The sequence below is a fragment of the Plecotus auritus genome (assembly GCF_963455305.1).
Source record: "Plecotus auritus genome assembly, chromosome: 4".
NCBI lineage: Eukaryota > Metazoa > Chordata > Mammalia > Chiroptera > Vespertilionidae > Plecotus > Plecotus auritus.
In genome coordinates, this window is record NC_137775.1 from 149,076,737 (window position 1) to 149,100,749 (window position 24,013).

Below are 24,013 nucleotides of genomic sequence, written 5' to 3' on the forward strand. Positions count from 1 at the left end.
CTTCTATGAATTTTGACTGTAGGAATCTATCTATAGATGGAGGCAATTTTCAAGAATCGGAAGGGACTCCAGAACACAGCTGGACCAAAGTTACTTTTGATTGAAGAGGTCTCAGTTTTCTTGTGATGAATCTCTCTCAAGTCACACTCCCCTTCTTCACCCATAAAATAAGACTTCCACTAACTTGAAGGACAGTCTATAAAAGTCCTTGTATCCGCTTCCATTAAACCACTTTTTCCCCCAGCTATTTCTAAAACCTAAATCTTAAAATAAAATAAAAAAGCAGGCATTGACTACGTGGACAAAGGGAATCTTAGTTTTACGCAAAAATGCAACCACATATGAGCACTGAGCAAATGGATGGTCCGCATTTGAAGTCATCTGACGTGGTCACTTGCGTCTTCATTGGAGGTTTCCCAAGAGTTAACGATTATAACCATGATAAGTCAGTTTCGCACCGTCAAAGACTTGGCCCGGTGCCCTTTACTTCTAGGCAATATCTGATTCAATTGGGTCTTGTCTTTCTCATTATCTGTGAGGACTGAATTCATCCCCTGCCTTTCGGTGCAGGCTATTTTTTCCGGGAAAATTAAAACATCGCTCAAAGGATTAAAGAGCTCAACCATAGAGCCGGAGGAAAGCGGGGTCCATGTATCAGATCAGAGGGCCCGTCAGACCTGTTCCTCACCGCAGGTCTTCAGATGCTAAAGCGAGGGTCAGGAGGGTCAGGAGAGACAAGAGGGATGGAGGCCAAAGGCTCGATCCATAAATCAAGCCGGAGACAACGGTGAGTAACAGTGGGACGGAGAGACAGGCGGTGGCGTGACTTCAGGACTCAGAAAACGGGCCAGGACTGGGCAAGACAGGAAGGTGTCCGCGAAGCTGGCGCACACGTGACTGCAGGAGCGGCGAGGCTACGAACGGCGCCCTCCCGGTCCCGTCGCGCAAGCCGGGAAACGAAACCTCTGGTCACGGGCCCGGGCGGCCCCACTGCCTCCGGCTTCCCGGGGTGGGCGTTTCCAAGAAGGAGCGCGTGCCTCACGTCCTCCCCACCGGCCTCGCCCCCGCGCATTGCGCACGCGCGTCCCGCCCCGCCCTCGCGTCCCGCCTCCACCCCTGGGCAGTGGGCGGGGCGAGGAGCCGAGGTGAGGCCGTCGGACTCCCGGCTGCGTGCGCGCGAGCCGCCACCACCCCCGCCGCGTCAGGGCCGCCGGCCCGCCCTCCTTAGGCCCCGCCTCCGCGCTCCGTCTCCCCCTCACCTCCCCCTCCGACCGAGCGGTGACTTAAGCAACAGAGCGCGGTGAAGCCTATATTTTCTCCCTCCTCGCTGCGGTGCAGGGCAGCCCCCCCCTCCGGTACGCGGTCCCCACTCCGGCCCGAGATGAATGCTGCGGCAGAAGCCGAGTTCAACATCCTCCTGGCCACCGACTCCTACAAGGTAGAGGCTGGGGCGGGGGCAGGTGAGGGCGAGGAGAGGGCGCCCTGGGGGCGAGCGCGGGGTTGTGGGGTCGGGGGCGGCTGGTATGGGGTCGTGCGCCGGGCAGCCCCGAGGGAAGGTGCGGGCAGCGGCGCGGGGCAGGTGAAGCTTGCGCCGCCTTGGGAAGGAGGTGGATGGAGGAGGGATGGAAGGATGGACGGCAGGAGGCGGGGCCTGGCGGTGCGTGGTGGGGGGGCGCGGCGAGGGGCTGAGGCGGGCCCGGCCGGCGCTGCGTGCTCGCGGGTTCTCCCTCCACCCTGGGTTCGGGGCTTCTGGCTCGGGTCGGCGCGGCGGGCGCGGGCTGGACTGGCTTGGGCGTCTCCGGCCGAGCGGACGCCTGACCCAGGACCTCGGCCTTTTGGCGCCGGGCCGGGCTGGCCTGGGCGAGGGCTCGCCCTAGGAGCGGGTCAGTTAAGTAACAGCCCCTGGGACTCGGCGGTGGAGAGAGGGAACGGGGTTTGAGAAGTGGGGTTTCCCAGCTCAGCTATTGCTAGGCAGATTTTGTCCCTTTTCGGAGAAGGTGTGGGCGAGGTCCTATAGGGGTACCGGAGCAGCCGGCCGCGTTCCTCTGCCTGTGGCTCGGTACTGAGGACACTCATCTGTCCCCGTAGCCGTGCTGGATTTCTCCGTCCCACTCCATGGGCTCCGTTTCAAACTCTTTTGCTCCTGCTGATCACTCATGATCTTTAACCCCTGTTTGCTAGCAAAGGCCATCCTGCCCTTACTCCACTAAGGCCACCACAGGATTTCTGTGAAATGGAAAGTGAAACACGAGAAGTTCAATGAACTGCAGTTTTAATCCTGGAGAATTTATATGCGTATTGGACTGTTGCATGCATAGCAGCCCCATTAATTTTATTTGAAAAACACACATTAGTAAAGGAAAGAATGTTGGGAAAAATCTGCCAGATGTTTACTCCCCTGCTTTCTGAGTGCCGTTAGATATTATGTAGGTAACAGAACTTACTCTGTGACCTTGGGTATGTCACCCCATGTGCTCTTTTATGTACATGGCATTGTTAAAGTGTTGGCTTGTGATTATTTGTTAGAAGTTAAAAATAAAATTATAACTGGAAAAGTGGGTTAGTAGTTGTTGTCTTTGGTCATGTGATCCATTGTGGCAGGAAAACTCTTTGAAAGATAAATCAACCTTGTGGGAAATCTAGAACTCAGGAGCAAGTTGACTTTGCTCTCACAGAATTATTTTATGCAGCTTAAAGATTTCTCATACTTCTCTTTAAATGTCATGCTTGGGGTTACAAATTTTAGAAGCTTATCTTTTCATGAAGTGCACAATTACATAACTGAAATTAAGTTTATTAAAAGAACTACATTTTCCTGTGTGCCTGTTTTTTATGACACATATATTTATGTACTGGTAGTGCTCTGTTAGCTACAGAAAGGCCATACCAGTTCAGGAAACATTTTTAGGGAAAAGGTTTGCTGAAGATGAGATTTATTTTCTCTTCATCTGTAAATAATTTTAAAGTTATTGTGGAGCCGCTTTCTCTAATAATCTAAGTCAAAACAGTGCTTTAAAAAATATGATTTGGCCTTAGCCGGTTTGGCTCATGGGCCTTCAGGCTGAAGGGTCCCAGGTTCAATTCTGGTCAAGGGCACATGACTGGGTTGTGGGCTCGATCCCCAGTAGGGGGCGTGCAGGAGGCAGCCAATCAATGATTTTCTCTCATCATTCATGTTTCTATCTCTCTCTTCCTCTCCCTTCCTCTCTAAAATCAAAATTTTTATATATATATATATATATATATATATATATATATATATATATATATATGGATTTGAGCTCCCTTTTTGTAGTTCACTTTAATTTTGAATACTATGAAACTTTTTGTTAGTATTGCTTAACATTTTTTAAACTGAGCTCTCAATTTCTCAACCCATTCCAAGGCCTTCCCCATCTCAGTAAATGGCAGCATTTACCCAGGTGCTCAAGCCAAATATTTAGGAGACATCCTTAATTCCTCCCCCTCCTTATCCTCCAGATCTAATCTATCAGCCTAATTTCCCTTTACCTCCAAAGATATTGAGCCATTTCTCTCACCTAGCCTAGTCTTCAGCAGTAGCCTCTCACCTGATGCCCCTCTTCCACTCTGGTCACCCTGTAATCCAGTTCTCCACCTCACTGCCAAGTGATCCTTGTAAAATGTAAATCACCCAGCTTAAAACATAGTAATGGCTTCCCTTTGCACTTGACATAAATTCAAACTCCTTGTTGTAGCCTGTAAGCCTTACCTGTTCTTATCTCTGCATCTCTCCCTGACTTCAAGACCATGTACCTCTTTCTTCCTCCTCCCCATTCCCTAAGCACCTACCACTCTAACCTTCATTCTTTTCTGTCCTTTGAGTCAAGTTATTTCATACCTCCTTGTCATTTAGGTCTTGCTCACATGTCACCATCTCAGAGAAGCCTTCTGGCCTCCCATTTAAAGTACTCTCCTAGGCTCCCTCTAGCCCACCATTTTCTTTTCATTTTTCATAGCATCCACCTAAACCTGACATTATTTTGCTTGTTTATTATTTTCTGACTTTTCAGCCTTCTTTAACCCTATGAGGATAGAAACTACTTTAGTCTATTTATTTCTCTGTCCTCAACATCTGAAACAGTGCCTGATATATAGTAGATACAGCATATACATACAGGGTGGGGCAAAAGTAGGTTTACAGTTTTTGAGTCCAGGAAACAGTTTATCCTTGTATTACATATTCATTATTGAATTATTTCCCATATGAACACTGTAAACCTACTTTGCCCCACCCTGTATATTTGTGGATGAATGAACTATTTATAAAATAATCTGTTGATTTCAGTTTCTGCTATATCATCTCAATTTCTGGTGAAGGTTTCAAGGGGTTCAGAGTGACCAGTTTAGCAGAAAGTAAAATGAAGAGGGCAGAAAACCTAGCAAAACTAGAATTACTATAAATCATCCTTTGGCTGTATTTTTAGAATAATATTTACTAAGAAGCTGTGTATAAAATGTTTTCCCTTAAAACAATGTTATATGCCAATATACATAGATCTGAACATACTCTTTTATTCTTCTATAAAAGTATTGGGTGATAGTAGGTGGTTAATAGTAAATTATGTTTCATGTTTAATTGCCTGACAGTTTACTTAGAGGACTTAGATTCTTTAGCTCAATTCTAAAACTATTCTCTTAAGTTTTTCCAAAGAAGATTTTAGAAGTCACTTCATTTCTAATTTAGCGGCCTAGATAATTTCATGTTTTTAATGACATTTGTTTTCAGAGGAGACATTCTGAATATTTATGCACAGTTTTGAAGTACCATAATTAAAGAACACAGCCAAAGTAAAGAACTGGAACTGTATATGTAAGATCAAAAATTTTTAATATACTTTTAGACCAAGATGGATTTACATAGTTTAGGGACATTCCCATTTAACTTTTGACTGCTTGGTCTACTCAGAAAATGAAAATAATTCGTTTGTGTTTTGATACTTTTAAATCTGATATAGAAAAAGTAAATTTATAAAGATGCACTGTTAAGTATCTGAACTGTAAAGAAGGTCAAACTATTGAGAGTCACAACTATGAATCTGACTTTTATAAACTTGCCTGATGCAATCTAGATCTTGATTCATATTTTACTTCATCATAATTGAGTTTTCTTCTATCCCACTGCTTATTCCCATTAAAGTAGTTGGAGTTATTTATATTGTAAACTGGACGTTTTCATTTTTTTATACACCTTAGATACATTTTTAGTGGTATCTTTTCTAATCAGTTTTATAAGTAGTTGAAATAGTGATCATTTATTACTAAGGTATCATTCATATATATATGTATGTATAGATATAGATATAAATGTTGTTTTTTAATGTTTCTATTGACTTTTTAGAAGAGAGAGGGAGAGAGATCAAACATCAATGAAGGACACATCGATCAGCTGCCTCCTGCATACCCCCTACTGGGGATCGAGCCTGCAACCTGGGCATGTGCCCTGACTGGGAATCAAACCCTGACTTCCTGGTTCATAGGTCGACACTCAACCATTGAGCCACACCGGCTGGGCTAGATGTTGTTTTGCATTTTAGTGAATTGCCTAATAGATTTAAATGCTCTTGACTTAATAGTGGTATCAGTCCCTGGGTTCTAACCTGAAAGAAACTAGCAAATACTTCTAGATATTGATGAGGCCTCACTATACCTTGTGGTATACAGGTAATCCATCATACCTGAGTGAAACAGTTCTAATTCTGTTGCCTGACTTAGGCAATCAGGCCACATCCTATCTAATAAAGAGGGAATATGCTAATTAACCATCACTCCATCACAAAGATGGCTACACCCACAGCTGAGGCCAAGTTCCCATAAGGAGCCTTAACCAGATATCAACAGGGACCTGAGGCTATGTCCTCCCCCACCCCCATGGGGCTTGACAGGGGACCTCAGGCCGTGCCCCCCACCCGGCAGGGCTTGACAGGAGATCAAGGTGCACTTCCCGTCCTGGTTCTGGGCTAGGGGACGTCAGACTGCACCCCCTGCCCGGCAGGGCTTGACAGGGGACCTCAGGTCGCACCTCCTGCCTTGGCACCAGGCTGGGGGACCTCAGGCTGCGACCCCCACCCCAGAACCGGGCCAGGGGACCTGAGGCTGCGCTCTCCTGCCTGGCGGGGCTTGACAGGGGACCTCAAGGTGCACCCCCAGTGCTGGGTCAGGGGAACTCGGGCCGCGCCCCCCGCCCAGTGGGGCTTGACGGGGAACCTGAGGCTTCACCCCCCTGCCAGTGGGGCTTGACAGGGACCTGAGGCTGCGCACCCCACCTGGCGGGGCTTGACAGGGGACCTCAGGCCATGCCCCCCACCTGGAAGGGCTTGACAGGGGACCTCAAGGCATGCCTCCCGCCCTGGTTTGGGCTGGGGGACCTCAGGCTACGCCCCCTGTCCTGGTGCCAGGCCAGGGGACCTGAGGCTACGCCCCCTGCCCATCGGGGCTTAACAAGGGTGGGAATGGCTGGGTCTGGATCTAGCCCAATGGGATGGGGGGGTGGGCCTCCAGGTCTGGATATCACGCGATTTTGAGGCGAATGTGGGTGGGCGGGGACTTGACTCTGGGTCCCGTGGTGTGCCCCAGACTCTGACAGGAGGAAGGTTTTCATATACATTTTACTGATTTTCTTTCATCTCTGACACTTCTATTATAGAGAATGGGCAAATAGCAATATTAAATTATTTCCTCTAATAAATCCCCTTTTGATGTGCATGAATTTCGTGCACCAGGCCACTAGTATTAATATAAAGATTACCTGTAAGGAACATGAGGGTGCTGTTTTTATAGAGTTGCAAGTTACTTCTATTGAAGAGGAAACTAAAATATTTTTTAAATTTGTGGGGTTTTTTTGCTCTCTCTACAGAGTATATTCATTTTAGATGAATGGTTAATGTTTACAGAGGTCATCTATGAACTTTGGTCTGCGAAGATTTATTCCACCATTAACCTGAATTACCACCCAATTAAGGCATTATTAACTACTCTTTCAACTGGGAAAATAAATACACATTATCCTTCCAGTTATTTTTTATTGGTAAATGTTTTAACCACATTGAAATATAATAAAATTCAAATTATAATGAGCACATTATTTATTTTTTCTTGAAACAAAAACAGGTAATTTTTCACCAGTGACTTTTACTCAATTTGATGGAAATTTGTGATAATAACTCTTTATATTTTTAAGCTTATAAGGGTTTGATATTGTATTGTATAGGCATTTCCTTCACAACTCAGAAGTAATTTGGGGAAAAGGAAAGACTACAAAACAAGAAATTTTTTTTTTTTTTTTTTTTTTTTTGCTGCTGCATGATTCAGGTTTTCAGTGTCACTGTGAAGACTAAAGAGGTCATTCTCATTACCTCATTATACAGATGAAGAAATAGAGTCCTGAGAAATCATGACTGTTGATTTACCAAACACACTACATTTAGATAGGAATAGGACCAAATTTTGCTTTCAGCTCATTCTTTTATATCGTGTATGTGCGCTCCTCCTGTCCCCCTCAGGCAGCTGCATCTCTCTTCCCTTGAATGAATACTATTCCCCGAGATCAAATAAGATACCTGTCTTTGTACTGTACCAGATGTGCAGCTTAGAGACCTTTTGCTTCCTTAAGTTCATCTGCTTGTTTATAAAATTTCATACTCTCTTGTGGTTTTGAATTTAAGATACTGAACTATTAAAAGTATCTTAAGTATTTCTTATTTTTTATTTTTATAGCCAGGAAAAGGAACTGATCAATTGCAAATAAACATAGTTTCTCTGGTTTTAAATAATTTCAAGCCCTTTCTGTTGTGATTTATAGTCCATTCTTCTCATGTTTTCTGACTCAATTATTTCTCTTTTATAGGTTACTCACTATAAACAATACCCACCCAACACAAGCAAAGTTTATTCCTACTTTGAATGCCGTGAAAAGAAGACAGAAAACTCCAAAATAAGGAAGGTGAAATACGAGGAAACAGTATTTTATGGGTTGCAGTACATTCTTAATAAGTACTTAAAAGGTATTATTTGTCCTATAAATTTAAAACAATGCTTTTACATAAAACTTCATAATTTTTCTCCTATTTTATATTCTATTATCTGAAGTAGCATTTTGAATAGTCTAATTTTGATATTTATTTGTTTTAACTACTTTAGGAGTCTTGGAATTTAAAAAAATCTTAGAATAATATTTACTAATATTATTAGTAATACATTAAATCTTACAATTTTGTGTGTCCTGGTGTTCTCAATATGAGGAAGATTTTCTGAAACTAATAAGTTTAGGAATAAGTCTAGAAAAGTCACTAAATGGGGTCTGGTGGGGGCAGGCAAAGGGGTGGTATGGGGACATCTGTAATACGTCAACAATAAAAATAGAGTTAAAAAAATTTTTTTAAGTCACTAATTTTCCGAGGCGAATCTGGTTTGTTAATAGACTTTAGTCATTAATTCAAAATGAAGGATTTACTAGTATTATTGACCTGGGAACTCATTTTGAATTGTGGTAGCAATTATAATTAGAATATTTTTATGCTAGTCAGTTTTACCTTAAAGTCTTATTTTTCAAAACTACCTCTATGAACTTAGTCCCAAATGCATATAAAAGCAGAAAAATCCCCCAAATAATTTCTTTGCCTTTTTACTTGAAAGTCCATTTCTAGTCTGTTTTGTAATATTATTTCTAGGAGGCAAAACAGTTTCTAAGGGTTTTATGTATTTTAGAAAATTTCATCTTTAGCCTTTTCAAATAAAAAATAATTTTTAAATTGAACACAGATTAAGTTGAATTTTTGAATTTTTATTTAATAACCTTTTCACATAATCTTGGCAATTTTAAGATTAGACTGTTCAGATATGTTATACTACTGAAAACCTACTTAGTATCCAAAGTACTTCTTTTGCAGCAAGACCTCCCAAGATATTTTAAATGAGTTTACTAGTGATCTTATATTGAGAAAGTTACCAAAAGACTGATGTCACACTTCAATTCTACAGGTTAAAAACTTCATATTAGTTATTAATTATAACAAAAACTAGAGGCCCAGTGCACGAAATCCATGCATGGGGAGGGGGGGTCCCCTCAGCCGAGCCTGCACTTTCTCCAATCCGGTACAACTGGCTCCTAACTGCTTGCCTGTCTGCCTGATCGCCCCTAACTGCCCCCACTGCTGGCCTGGTTACTCCCAACTGCCTGCCCTGCCGGCCTAGTCACCCCTAACTGCCCCCCTCACAACCGGCCTGGTTGCCCCACACACCCTGTTCGGTCATCTGTTCGGTTGCAACTGTCGCTTAGGCTTTTATATATATAGACTAGAGGCCCGGTGCACGAAATTTGTGCACAGGGCGGGGGTGGGGGTGTCCCTCAGCCCAGCCTGCACCCTCTCCAATCTGGGACATCCCTCTCACAATCCAGGACTGCTGGCTCCCAACCGTTTGCTTGCCTGCCTGCCTGCCTGATTGCTGCTAACCGCTTCTGCCTGCCAGCCTGATCACCCCCTAACCACTCCCCTGCCAGCCTGATCAATGCATAACTGCTCCCCTGCCAGCCCGATTGCCCCTAACTGCCCTCCTCTGCTGGCCTGGTCACCCCTAACTGCCCTCCTCTGCAGGCCTGATCACCCCTAACTGTCCTCCCCTGCAGGCCTGGTCTTCGCCAACTGCCCTCCCCTGCTGGCCTGGTCACCCCTAACTGCCCTCCCTTGCCGGCCCAGTCACCCCTAACTATCCTCCCTTGCCAGCCTGGTTGCTCCTAACTACCCTCCCCTGCTGGCCTGATTGCCCCAACTGCCCTCCCCTGCCGGCCTGGTCACCCCTAACTGCCCTCCCCTGCCGGCCTGGTCACCCCTAACTGCCCTCCCCTGCCGGCCTGGTCGCCTCAACTGCTCTCCCCTGCAGACCTGGTTGCCCCTAACTGCCCTCCCCTGCCGGCCTAGTTGCCCCTAACTGCTCTCCCCTGCAGGCCTGGTTCCCCCCCCCCCCCCGAACTGCCCTCCCCTGCAGGCCTGGTCCCCCACAACTGCCCTCCCCTGCTGGCCATCTTGTGGCAGCCATCTTGTGTGTTGGAGTGATGGTCAATTTGCATATTACCTCTTTATTATATAGGATATATTGATTTCCTATTAAAAGCCAACATTATTCTAAGTGCTTCATATGTTATAATTCATTCAGTCCTCACAACCACTTATAAATAGGTACTCTACTATTTTTATCCTCATTTTACAGATAAAGAAAATTTAAAGTATATTTGGGGGGCAAAATGTAGTAATTGTGAAAATTATTGGATTATCAGCCCTGAAGATATCTTTTAAGAATAAAGTGAGGCCCTAACCAGTTTGGCTCAGTGGATAGAACGTCGGCCTGCGGACTGAAAGGTCCCAGGTTCGATTCTGGTCAAGGGCATGTACCTTGGTTGCAGGCACATCCCCAGTAGGAGGTGTGCAGGAGGCAGCTGATCGATGTTTCTCTCTCATCGATGTTTCTAACTCTCTATTCCTCTCCCTTCCTCTCTGTAAAAAAATCAATAAAATATATTTTTTTTTAAAAAAAGAATAAAGTGAGAAGGTTTACCTAGAAAAGCATCTGTATAAGGCTTACTCTTAAATTTGAAGGGTGTAGAAATTAATAGAGCTAGAAAAGGTATCTTCTTAGAAGTTAATTGTGATTTAAAAAAATACTATACATGTTATAATTTCTTCTGCACATTTACTTTTCAAATAAGAAATCAACACACTTAGACTGAGTGATTAAAAGTGCCAATTCAGCCTGGCTGGTGTGCTCAGTGGTTGAGCATAGACCTATCAACCAGGAGGTCACGGTTCCATTCCTAGTGTGCGGGTTTGATCCTCAGTATGTGGTGTGCAGGAGACAGCCAATTAATGATTCTCATCATTGATGTTTCTATCTTTTTCTATCTTCTCTCTTCCTCTATGAAATCAATCAACATATATATAAAAGTGCAAATTCATTTTCTGGCTTTGCTGTTGACTCTGGATGAGTTATTTGACCTCTCAGTTCTCGTTTTTTTATCCACAGAATGGGTGAAAAATCTACAGACATTAATCTTGTGACAGCTCAACAGTTCACAGAATGTCTTTCAAAATATAAACAAGAAATGTTTATCTTTTTAGGTAAAGTAGTGACCAAAGAGAAGATCCAGGAAGCCAAAGAGGTGTACAAAGAGCATTTCCAAGATGATGTATTTAATGAAAAGGGATGGAACTACATTCTTGAGGTAAAAACTGGTTTCATGTTTTGATCTAGTATTTTGGTTTTACATTTACTTCAAAATTTCTTGCAAAGGAGTTTGAATAGAAGATTAGACTATAATTATTACTCTTCTGTCTGTGACCTAAATATGATGGCTACTTTAGACATTCTTGTGAAAAGTTAACAGTAACAGTTAAACTTTTTTTCTGGTTGCCAATCATTAGTGTCCAAAACAGCCGTGGGCAAACTACGGCCCGCGGGCCAGATCCGGCTGTTCTATCTGGTTCTCTTGCTCTCCCCTCCGCTCCTTTACTTTGAATTTATATTAGTTCACACAAACACTCCATCCATGCTTTTGTTCCGGCCCTCCGGTCCAGTTTAAGAACCCATTGTGGCCCTCGAGTCAAAAAGTTTGCCCACCCCTGGTCTAGAATCTACAGCAAGTCTAATTTGTTATAAATGAACTACAATTTAAATAACCTTTTTTTTTTTTTTTTTTTTTTTTTTTAGGAAGGAATTTAACCCTTTCTTTGAAAATACACTATAATTTAAAAAGGGCATGGTTAGTTGGCAATTTCAAAATTTAGGTCTATTTCTTGATTATAGGTTATCTAAGAAAATAGATGCTATGAATCTATCACTACACAATAATTCTAGGAAATTTCCCTTACTGAATAGTTAGAATGGTTTGGTGCAGATCCATGAAGTTGAATTTTATTCTTTGTTTGTACTGTAATATATCTAGCATGTTTGGAACCGTTGCTTAAACTTTGGGCATCCAGAGACATGGGAATTAAGTTAACATCCTTTAGTGTTTGCTTGTTTTTTTATTACAAAGATAGATTGGAAATGGTATCTATTGGCATCTTGTCATGTTAAGTATTAGTTAACTAATTTACATCTTAAAAATGTATATATTTTCCATTGTAGACTATTAAACACAAAATAATTAGAAATATTTTAACTTTCATGTCTATCTGGTAATAATCAAATTTTACTTTTTGTTACTTATGAGTCTTTGAAGAAGTCACGTAAGCACTCTGTACTGTAATTTTTCCATATTTAAGTAAAATCTGTTGGGTAACTCCTAAACTTACCCCATTTGGATTTTGTGAGCATAATATTAATAGATAAGTCAGGTACTATGCTTATTAATACAATTTCCAGTGGCCGGGATGATAAATGTTTTGATTTTATGTTCAGAGAATTTTAGGGATTCATAGTTTCTCTAGAGATAATCTTGTCTAACCCTATTTTATAAGGAAAGTCTGAGACCTAGAAATGTTAAAAGACTTGCCCAGGTTTCTCCTACCTGCTTTTGAATTCAAGCCAAGACTTCTAAGGCAGTATTCTTTCTGCTCTATCCTGAGGCCCTCAGTGCTTCTCATTAAAGAGTTTTTAAAAAATATATTTTTATTTATTTCAGAGAGGAAGGGAGAAGGAGAGAGAAACATCAATGATGAGAGAGAATCTGATCAGCTGCCTCTGCACACCCCCTACTAAGAGACCAAGTCTGTAATCTGGGCATGTGCCCTGACCAGGAATCAAACTATGACCTCCTGGTTTATAGGTGGACGCACAACCACTGAGTAACACCAGCTGGCTAAACAGATTTTTTTAAAATATATTTCAGATAAAATATAAATTAAGCTGGTATTGGTTCTTGACCTTTTGAATTTTTTAGAGAGAGAAGAAGGGAGATAGAAACATCGATGAGAGAGAAACATCATTGATCAGCTGCCTCCTTGCATGCCCCCCGACAGGGGACTAAGCCTGCAACCTGGGCATGTGCCCTGACCAGGAATTGAACCGGTGGCCTCTTGGTTCCTGGCTCAATGCTCAACCACTAAGCTTTATTGGCCGGGCTAAACAGATTTTTAAAATTCTAGTTACCTTGTCCCAAATCACATAAATAAACGTAGATATCTGAAACAACTTGCCTTCCTAACCAAAAGTTAGCCACAACTTTTAGCTTTCAAAGTAGGGAGGCATAATTAAATATCTAGTAACATCCTATGTAGCAAATATATTTTCAGCCTAATTTTGGAGAGAATTATTGCACTTTTGATATGGATAGCCAAAGTTCTAGAAAGTGTACTATCTACTACCAAAACCTACACCAGTGTGTGTGTGTGTGTGTGTGTGTGTGTGTGTGTGTTATTTTGCTTCTTTATTTTGCTCTTCAATAGTGTTCCATTATTTCATCTTTCTGTCTTTAGCCTTTCCTTTATGAAAATGACCTACTTAGAAGAAAAATAGTGTTTTGGGAATACTTTTGGAATATGTTGGAATTCTTCTTTTGTTTTGTTTTGAAAGAATGAAGGGGAAACAACACTTTTTTATCAATTTGAATTTATCTCTATCTTTTAATAATAAATGTTTGTAGCAGAAGCACTTAGACAACATGAAATTTAAAAATTGATATCAGTGCCTTAGCTGTTAGCTAATTTCATTTCAGGGGAATAAGCATATTCTGACTATCTTATTAACATTATAATAACATCTACAATTGCAGTTTCTATTACAATAAGTTTAGCTTCTGTAAAATGTAAAGAACCTTATTATAAAAACAGGTAACTGGCCGAAACCGGTTTGGCTCAGTGGATAGAGCGTCGGCCTGCGGACTGAAGGGTCCCAGGTTCGATTCCGGTCAAGGGCATGTACCTTGGTTGCGGGCACATCCCCAGTAGGGGGTGTGCAAGAGGCAGCTGATCGATGTTTCTCTCTCATCGATGTTTCTAACTCTCTATCCCTCTCCCTTCCTCTCTGCAAAAAATCAATAAAATATATTAAAAAAAACACAAAACAAAACAGGTAACTGTATATCATCAGTTGAATGAAATGAATTCATTATTGTCTCTTACCAGAAATACGATGGGCATCTTCCAATAGAAGTAAAAGCTGTTCCTGAGGGCTCTGTCATTCCCAGAGGAAATGTTCTCTTCACAGTGGAAAACACAGATCCAGAGTGTTATTGGCTTACAAATTGGGTTGAGGTAAATTGTTTTGTTTTTAATTCTTATTTACATTAATTGAAGATGTAAAAACCATTCAATTGGGATTCTAATTTAAAAATTGCTACTAATAAGGTGATGTCACCTCCTGCAATTTAATAAACCTTGACAATTCTCAATTTCCTCACCTATAAAATGACATTTGGACTAAATAATCTTTAACGTTCCTTGCAGTGAAATCTAATGTTCTGAGATTTTATCTAAATCAAATTATTAATTATTTCTGTTAAAGCTCAGCTAGCTTCCATCTTATTTGTTGCAGTCCTAAGAAAAATTAGAATTATTAATTATTTCTGTTAAAGCTCAGCTAGCTTCCATCTTATTTGTTGCAGTCCTAAGAAAAATTAGAAAAACAGCACAGGTATATTTTTAATGATTTAAGGTATTTTTTGGAAATTGTTTCAATTAGACTAAAGGCATTTTTGTTCAAATTTTTAATAACTGCTTTCTCTATTCTTATCTAATTAAGAGCCTAGGCTCTACCTCCTGATATTTCTCATCTAGCTACATTCAAGATTCACTGATTATTTTCTTTGATTTCTGAGCCTCAAAGGAGGCTACATTATAGGCTCCGAGTTTATATTACAAAGTTTTTTGTTTGTTTTCCTTGCATCTGTTCCTAAGTAATCGATTTTTTCACATGCTTATAGTTTTGATATTAATAATCTACTTAGCTCCTTACAGCTTAATTTACACTTGATCTTAGCTAAAAGGCCAAGAAGCAATACCAGCTTAACTTATGTCTATACTAATAAAAGGCTTGTGGCCATCACCACCAAATGAGCAGCGGCTGGCGGGGCGGGGCGCAAGCTACTAGCGGCAGAGAGCTACGAGCGGCGGAGGGCGGGCAGCCAGCTGAGGCAAGCGGAAGCAAGCTACTCATGCACGATTTTGTGCACGCTGGGCCTCTAGTTTTATCTATAAAAGGAAATATTCTGGAAGGTGACTATAGAAATACCATATTTATTTTTGAGAGATGTTTACTTAGTGCTTAGAACTGATTATCTTATTAGTTTATTAGTTAAACTAATTGTTGCATAGTAAAATACATATGAGGTTCATTTATAAAAACTAGAGAAGAAGTAACACCTAAGAATATGTTTGAAATTCATTTTTGCTAAATGAATTTTGTTAAATTTAAAACTTTCATATCAGACTCTTAATGAGCCATCAACTAATAATAGACTAATGGGCTCAAAAAAATGTTCAATTAACTAAAATGCAGATTTTAAATAGTTCACTGCTATGTCTTAAAACTTTGAATTAATAAACTCAAAGTAAAAGAACATGTATCTCCTATTAGTTTTGTATAACTGTTATAGTATTTGTACTGGAAAATATTTATTTTAAGGGGATGGTATTATGAAAACACAACAGTGGAGGGGTTCTTAATCACATAATCTAGTCTGTCATTTTACCATCAATGATGCCAAAAGATTCTAAATAAGTAAATCTTATTGTGAAAATCATCATCTGTGGATAACTTTTTCTCAATTTTTTTTTCTGGTTTCCTGATTGAGGATTTAGTCAATAAGTACTATTCCCTTATGTTTAATTGAACTTCCATAAAGCAGATATTTATGGACAAAGAACTAGCTCCCAGTCTACCGTCATTTTTTTATTATTTATTATTTTTAAATCTTTATTATTCAGATTATTACAGATGGTCCTCCTTTTCCCCCCATAGCTCCCCTCCACCCAGTTGCCACCCCACTGACCTCGTCCATAGGTGTAAGCTTTTTGTCCAATCTCTTCCCGCACCCCCCACAAATCCTTCCCCGAGAATTATCAGTCTGCTCCCTTTCCAAGCCCCTGATTCTATTACATTCACCAGTCTGTTCTGTTCATCAGGTTTTTTATTCATTTGATTTTTAGGTTCACTTGTTGATAGGTATTTGTTGTCACTTTGTTGTTCATAATTTTTTATCTTACCTTTTTCTTCTTCCTCTTCTTAGAGAATACCCTTCAGCATTTCATACAATACTGGTTTGGTGGTGATGAACTCCTTTAGCTTTTTCTTATCTGTGAAGCTCTTTATCTGACCTTCAATTCTAAATGATAGTTTTTCTGGGTAGAGTAATCTTGGTTGCAGGTTCTTGCTATTCATCACTTTGAATATTTCTTGCCACTCCTGTCTGGCCTGCATAGTTTCTGTTGAGAAATCAGCTGACAGTTGTATGGGTACTCCCTTGTAGGTAACTAACTGTTTTTCTCTTGCTGCTTTTAAGATTCTCTCTTTGTCTTTTGCCCTTGGCATTTTAATTATGATGTGACTTGGTGTGGTCCTCTTTGGATTCCTCTTCTTTGGGGTTCTGTGCGCTTCCTGGACTTGTAAGTCTGTTTCTTTCACGAGGTGGGGGAAGTTTTCTGTAATTATTTCCTCAAATAGGTTTTCAATATCTTGCTCTCGCTCTTCTTCTGGCACCCCCATAATTCGGATGTTACGCTTGAAGTTGTCCCAGAGGCTCCTTACACTATCTTCATATTTTTGGATTCTTTTTGCTTTTTGCTTTTCTGGTTGGGTGTTTTTTGCTTCTTCATATTTCAAATCTTTGATTTGATTCTTGGGATCCTCTAGTCTGCTGTCAGATCTCTGTATATTATTCTTTATTTCAGTCAGTGTATGCTTAATTTTTGATTGGTCCTTTTTCACATCCTTGAGGGTCTCACTAAATTTCTCGGAGGTTTCTAGAAGATTCTTGAGTAACCTTATAACCATGGTTTTGAACTCTATATCCAGTAGTTTGCTTTCCTGCATTTCTTTCACTTGTGACTTCTTTGTCTCCGCATTTGGCTGCTTCCCTGTGTTTGTTTCTATGTACTGGGTAACTGCTAAGTCTCCTTGAGTTGATAGCGTGGCCTTGTGTGGTAGGTGTCCTATAGGGCCCAGTGGCTCAGCCTCCCCAGTCACCTGAGCAGGACGCTCTTGGTGCACCCCTTTGTGGGCTGTTTGAACAGTCTTATTGTAGTTAACCCTTGATTGCTGTTGGTATCACTGGGAGGAATTGACCTCCAGGCCAATTGGCTTTGATGACCAGCTGTGTCTACACTGGAAGATCTGTTGCGCAGAAGACACCCTTATGAGGCAGAACTTGCTTTAGTGGGGCTTTGGTGCTCACTGAGTCTGCCCCTTGAGTGTGTCTCTTATGGATGTGAAGAGTTGTAATCCAGTATGGTCTCACTCTGACAACTGGGTACACTGGCTCTTGGATCTCCAAAGAGGTGCAAGGTCAGCCACTGTCTGGGGCCACCCAGCAGGAGCTACAGAGACATCTGCAGATTCCTCCTCTTTGTATGGGGTTTGGAAGTGCCCAGACGAGGCCCAGCTGTGAAGCAAGGCTGGCTGCTGCTACCAGGCCTTGGGCCTTCTTTTGGAAGCTCTGGGGCTCTCTGACCCAGCTGCAGTTTTACAGGTTTTTAGGCTGAGATAGGACAGGCCATTCATATGCAAAAGCCAATGTGCACAGCTTGGGTGGGGTTGTAAATTGAGTGGATCAGGGTCTCTGGGAATCACCAGGGTGGAGCAAACAACAATGGCTGCCAGTCAGCACCGGAGAGGTCCCCAGGTCTCCGTGTCCCACGACCCCATGCAGGAACAATGATCACTGCGAGCACCTCTGAGAGAAAGCTGCCCTCGTGTTCCTGTCCTGATGCCAGACAGTCCAGTTTCTCCCGTATGTATCTGGGTCCCCCAGAGTCTCACCTGGAGCTGGAGTTCAGAGCAAGCGGGAGCTTGTATCTCCCTCCCGGTTTAAAGAGCAGCACATCCAGGTGCCAGCACTTTCCGCGCCTCCGCACCTCTTACCCATCTGAGTGAGCTTTCTTCACCTCTCTAGTTGTGCAACTTCCACTCAGCCAGCTTTCCCGTGATTTTGGGTGGTAGTTGTTCTGCCTTTTAGTTGTAATTTTGATGTGGTTGTGAGAGGCAGCAAGTATAGGTGTTTACCTATGCTGCCTTCTTGGTTCTCCCAGTCTACCTTCTTCATGTACGTTTTTATTCTCTTCAGAAAGTGAAAAAACAGCCTTAAAAAATAAACTTGTTTTAATAATCATTATTGTTTTAGTTTATTTCACCAAAGAAACATAAAGTAAAAAATTATATATATAGACATCTTAGGGCACTAGTATGTTAGCAAATATATAAATATTTTAAATTTAACAGTTATTAAATGTGAAATCCAATGTGAGACTTAGATTTTGAAGAAAAGAAAAAGTACATAGTTCCTTGTTTTTATTTGCTTATAACCTGAAATAACATATCAAGTTTATCTTCTAATATATATTACTAGAGGTTCAGTGCACGAATTCGTGCACCAGTGGGGTCCCTCAGCCTGGCCTGCAGGATCGGGCTGAAACCGGCTCTCTGACATCCCCCGAGGGGTCCTGGATTGCAAGAGGGCACAGGCTAAGCTGAGGGACCTCACTGGTGCATGATCGGGGCCAGGGAGGGACCACGGGAGGGCTCCAGGGCGTGTCCAGCCCGTCTTGCTCAGTCCCAATAGGCCAGACCCCAGCAGCAAGCTAACCTACCTGTTCAGAACATCTGCCTCCTGGTGGTCAGTGCATGTCATAGTGACTGGTTGACTGGTCGACTCTCTGCCCCTAGTGGTCAGTTCATGTCATAGTGACTGGTTGACCAGGCGACTATCTGCCCCCTGGTGGTCAGTGCACGTAATAGCGAGCGGTTGAGCGGCATATCATTAGCATATTACACTTTGATTGGTTGAATGGACGACTGGACACTTAGCATATTAGGTTTTTACTATATAGGACTTTAATTTCAGGTATTTTTATCTAGGCACAAAAAACATGGTCTGACAATTCCTTATTGTAGTTTCTGATTGACCAATGCTTTATAAAACAACGTGTATACTCTCAATAACAGGTCTCTAGAAGAGACTTGTTCATGGTAACTCTGCATTCTTTGTGGGCTTTTATGTAGGGTTAGAGGAGGTTCATCCTATTTTTACTCATCCCTAACACAACTTTACCACCTTGTATATGAAATATGTTACCAAATTCAATAAACCTTTTATTTATAAATTGAAGATTTCCTTCAGGTAATTCTTGATTTAGAATATTTAAAATAATAGTACTAAATAGGGCTCCTTCCAATTTATGTTCAAAGTTATTAATAACATTCTTTAATTGTTATTAACCATACACTGTTATTCCCCATATACTCACCTTTAAAACCCACTAAAATTATTGAATTGCTTTATCAGTTTCAATACTAGTGCTAGAAGAAATTTTAGTCCTCAAATCAAATTTTAAAACATTTAAGAGGGGAGTCTCAGACATCGGAGGGGCTAAGGATTGAACGTATTAGGCTAAACTTAACTGTCTCTTTCAACCAAAAAAAACAAAACCTGTTGCTGTTAAAAAATGACTTGAAAAATCATTACATCAGTCAAATAGCCCTCATTTTACAGATGGGGAAATTGAGCCCTGAGAGGTGAATGGACTATAGTTTACACTAGAGTAGGTTTAGTCCCCTTTCTGTAATACCACACCATTTTTTATTCCTTAAAATTATTTATCCTGCACAGTAACATTATAATAAACACATCTTAAATGAAATTTGCAGGTTCATTTACTTTAGTCTTAGTTTTCAGCTGAAAATTTAACCTTGATTTGTGTGGGCAAATTGCTGTTTTGGAAAAGTTTCCAACAAGGCCTACTTTATTAGACCTTGGATTAACCCAAACTAACTTGCCTTTTTTTTCCCTTGCTTACACCTACAGTGATCTTTTTTAAAGGGGACTGATTTTATTAAGAGTATAATTTAAGCTGATTTTGTTGGACTATGGAAAGGAAATGGTGATGTGAAGGATCACTGTGTCTGATAGTTATTTCCTTCCTTCCCTGGCATTTTTCGAGGGGTAAGGTCAATCTTCTACCTTTATAACTCAACTTGAGTCGTTCACATTGTTTTATCTTTCTCATACTCCTAGATAATACCAATCTAAGTTAAATTAAAATGTGAGAGTTAATTGAATTAAATCAACAGATGAACATTGAGTACCAGCTATGTACAAAAAAATGGTGGGCATAGAAATTAGAGTAAGTTAAGGGCCTTTGGGGGAGGAGCACTTCATCTTAACTAACCACTAACATAAGAAAGAATACTAAATTGTTAGCAGAAAAATAGGTAATCCCATCTAAGGAATCTGAAATAGAAAACGTAAATAAGCTTTAATAAGGGATAGGGAGAGCTGAGGAAATGACACAGTATTTTTAGAATGGCAGATAGCTCAAAGGGGAGCTCTGCAGTGGGAAATATAATAGATCAACAAGGCAAGATTATAGGAATCCCAATTTCTATATGAATTGGTGTTTTACCCCTATGGACAATAGTTGTTAAAGGATTTTAAGGAATCACACAACCTAAATAAAACTTTTGCTTTAGAATGCTAACCAGTGGTATGAAAAGTCGGAGAAGCAAAAAGAGTGGTTAGAGATTAGAGGTGATTGGTTATAGAGTTTAGTTTTCTAATGTTAGTTAACAAACTACCACAACATAAAATAGCTATTATTCGCATGATTCTGTGGTTGACTAGATGGTTCTCTGCTGCTCTCTCTTGGACTTTTGTGTCTGTATTGAGTTAAGGGTTCAGCTAGGACTAATGGCCTCACTCCCATGTCTAGGGCCTCATTGAGATAGCAGGGACTGCTGGGCCTCTCTCAATAACTTCGGCTCCTTCACAACACTGTAATCTCAAGGATCTAGGAGAGTGAGAGCTGTTAAACCTCTTAAAACAGTACTTTGAAAGTCATACAGTATGGCTTATACCACATTCTGTTGGTTAAAAGCAAATTAAAAGGACAGCCCAGAATCAAAGGATGGAAATAGATCCCATCTCTTGAGAGGAGCTGCAAAGATTTGGGGCCACATTAATCAGTCATACAGTAGGAGTCTAATGCTACAGTTTTTTTTTTTTTCTTTTTAGGTGACCAAGGGGAAGTCCAAGGTCAAATGATCTTTTGTTTTTACTTATTTATTGACAATTAACTGGTATCAATAAGAGCTGGTTTTGTAAATTCTTATTCATTAAATAGCTTTTTTTTTTTCATTAAATAGCTTTTTTATTGAGCTCAGATACTGTCATCTTAGGTCTTTCTAAAACAGATTTGAGGCTGCTTCTAATAGACTCTCTGGTTTATAAAATAAAAATGGAAAATTATGATACTACTATGGAGAAGAAGCCATAATAATTGATATGGTTGCCATGATTAAGCATTAGACTTACTTAGGAGTTTCCTGGCAGCCAAGTAAAAAAACGAAACCAAGGTACAGTTCTTATAAGAAATTAGGAACCTCGCAATTCTTCCTTGTCCTTAGTTGGGAATTTATATAATAGGTACTAAGTTATAAAATATATAGTGGCCTCACAGTTTTATAACATATGCAGAAATCTTTCATGTGGCCTTCTATAATGACTTTTGATAAAAGCCAAGGGCATAAAGCATAACTTCAGTGAATAGAATTCTTCAGTGCTAAGCAAAAGTATTTCAAATATATAACCTACCAATAGTCATATTAGATCCAAGGAAAAATTAAATCCAAGTCGACCTAGAGGAGTAAATGAGTAACCTTAGGCCCATACTAATCAAGGTATAGTCCATGGACCAGTGCTGGTCCATGAATTATTTGATGCAGGTTCACATTAAATACAGAAATTAAGGATAAGCATTTAGAAACTTTTATGATAATTGCTCCACCATTCAAGTGTGTGTGTATTTCATAAAATAATTACTCCATGACAGATTGAAAACCTTTTTAAAAGTTGGTCTTTCATCACAGTCTATTATTTGCTTCTTTGGAGCTTTGGAGAGAAATGTGACATCCTCAACTGTTAGGGGCTGATGTGCACTTTCTTTCTGTGTTGCTGATTTGAGAGCCGAGCTATGCACTTTATCTGGAATGCTCATGTTAGCATTGTGTTACACAGTTGAAATGTCTAAATGGCATTTCTGGTAGTATGGAAGTCTAGAACATATCTCCGGAGAAAGCTAGGGTTTTCCTCAGAAAGAACCCAATATTTTATGTATTAATATTTGTGGTTAATTTTATTACTGCAGACTATTCTTGTTCAGTCCTGGTATCCAATCACTGTGGCCACAAATTCTAGAGAGCAGAAGAAAATATTGGCCAAATATTTGTTAGAAACATCTGGTAACTTAGTTGGTCTGGAATACAAGTTGCATGATTTTGGCTACAGAGGAGTCTCTTCCCAAGAGGTAAGAAACTGAAATGAACCTCATTGAATAAAATGTAGATTGTCAATAGATTACCATTATAAACATTCTGGCAAGTTATGGGATCAGGGTTGGTTCTACATAGGCAACATTTTGAAGTTCCAGAGATTTAGTCAACAGATTAAGTACCTACTGTATGTTAGACTCTGTTCAAAGTACATGGAATATAGCCTTCAAATAATGTTTCCATCCTGTATATATTAGATCGATGGGTGGGTAGACTGACAGACAGACATAATAAATATAGCAGATGCCAGATAATGCTACAGAGAAGCATTAGGCAGAGTAAGGAAAAAGAGAGTGATGGGAAATTGGGGTAGGCCCTGTTAAATACTCTTTGAGAAGGTAGCAGTTGATTCCTTAAGTGCTTAAAAAAAACTAGATGTTTGTCATATAACTATTATCTCTGATAATAAATACCTTTCTAAGAATAATGGAAGAGAATAATTCTTTGGGAGCTCTGTCAAGTATGGGTCTTTTTCTTTTTTGGATTTTGGTTTATGTTTTGTTTTCTAGACTGCTGGCATAGGAGCGTCTGCTCATTTGGTTAACTTCAAAGGAACGGATACAGTAGCAGGAATTGCTTTAATTAAAAAATACTATGGAACGAAAGATCCTGTTCCAGGCTATTCTATTCCAGCAGCAGAACACAGGTAAAACTGTTTTCATTCTTTTATTATCTAACATTTATTTTCTATAATTACTAAGTTTTCTCTCTTGTATTTGTAATTTAGTGATGTTTTGCTTAATTACAGAGCCATGTACTCTAGTAAATCTTCATGAACTAAAGTAATACAAATTCATTATTGATACTTTGTGTAAAGACTAGTATTAGGGACCTAGAGAACTTTTAACCATCCTAATAGAAACAGTGTAAGAGCATTTTTAACTGCTATATTGCCATATAGATCAGGTTTTTTTTAAAAGGACTTTTTCAGCTGCTCTGAAAAAGCAGATGGATTTTATGTATTGAATTACATCTACTCACTGTAAAACCTGGTCACTTTTTTCCCTCTCCCTGCTCTTCTACATGACCTCCAGCTATATTTGCCATGGAAATTGTCATCTGGAGCTGGTACCCTCAATTGTAGAAGAGCTAGTAAGCTCTTTTGATGAAAGGAAGAGAGTTCAGATTCTTCTTATGCTTCCTTATGTGATCTTACTAAACCATCTCAAGTTGAATTAGAAGGCAATTATAATCTAGGCAGTAGTTGCTCTGATCCTAGAGTTAACTTGTTTTTAAAACAGATCAAACCTTAATTCTGGTTCTTATAACAAAATGTATTTACTCTGGCCGAAACCGGTTTGGCTCAGTGGATAGAGCATTGGCCTGCGGACTGAAAGGTCCCGGGTTCGATTCCGGTCAAGGGCATGTACCTTGGTTGCGGGCACATCCCCAGTGGGAGGTGTGCAGGAGGCAGCTGATCGCTGTTTCTCTCTCATCGATGTTTCTAGCTCTCTATCCCTCTCCCTTCCTCTCTGTGAAATATCAATAAAATATATTTAAAAAAATGTATTTACTCTGAGGTGGT

General features: G+C 40.4%; 1 protein-coding gene across 4 annotated transcripts in view; it reads left to right on the plus strand.

Moving 5' to 3' along the window:
• Window positions 1-527: 527 nt before the first annotated feature.
• NAMPT (nicotinamide phosphoribosyltransferase) overlaps window positions 528-24,013 on the plus strand; it is a 72,565-nt gene continuing 49,079 nt past the window's right edge. Inside the window, exons 1-7 of one of the 4 annotated variants that reach the window (XM_080663909.1) lie at window positions 528-787; window positions 1,339-1,438; window positions 7,865-8,021; window positions 11,130-11,233; window positions 14,076-14,204; window positions 22,305-22,463; window positions 22,998-23,134. In XM_080663909.1, the coding sequence (XP_080520035.1) occupies window positions 702-787; window positions 1,339-1,438; window positions 7,865-8,021; window positions 11,130-11,233; window positions 14,076-14,204; window positions 22,305-22,463; window positions 22,998-23,134 (872 nt within the window). In that variant the 5' untranslated portion in view covers window positions 528-701. Of the gene's footprint in view, window positions 788-1,118; window positions 1,439-7,864; window positions 8,022-11,129; window positions 11,234-14,075; window positions 14,205-22,304; window positions 22,464-22,997; window positions 23,135-24,013 lie in introns of those variants that run through there. The other 3 variants (XM_080663910.1, XM_080663911.1, XM_080663912.1) reach the window with 3 other exon arrangements.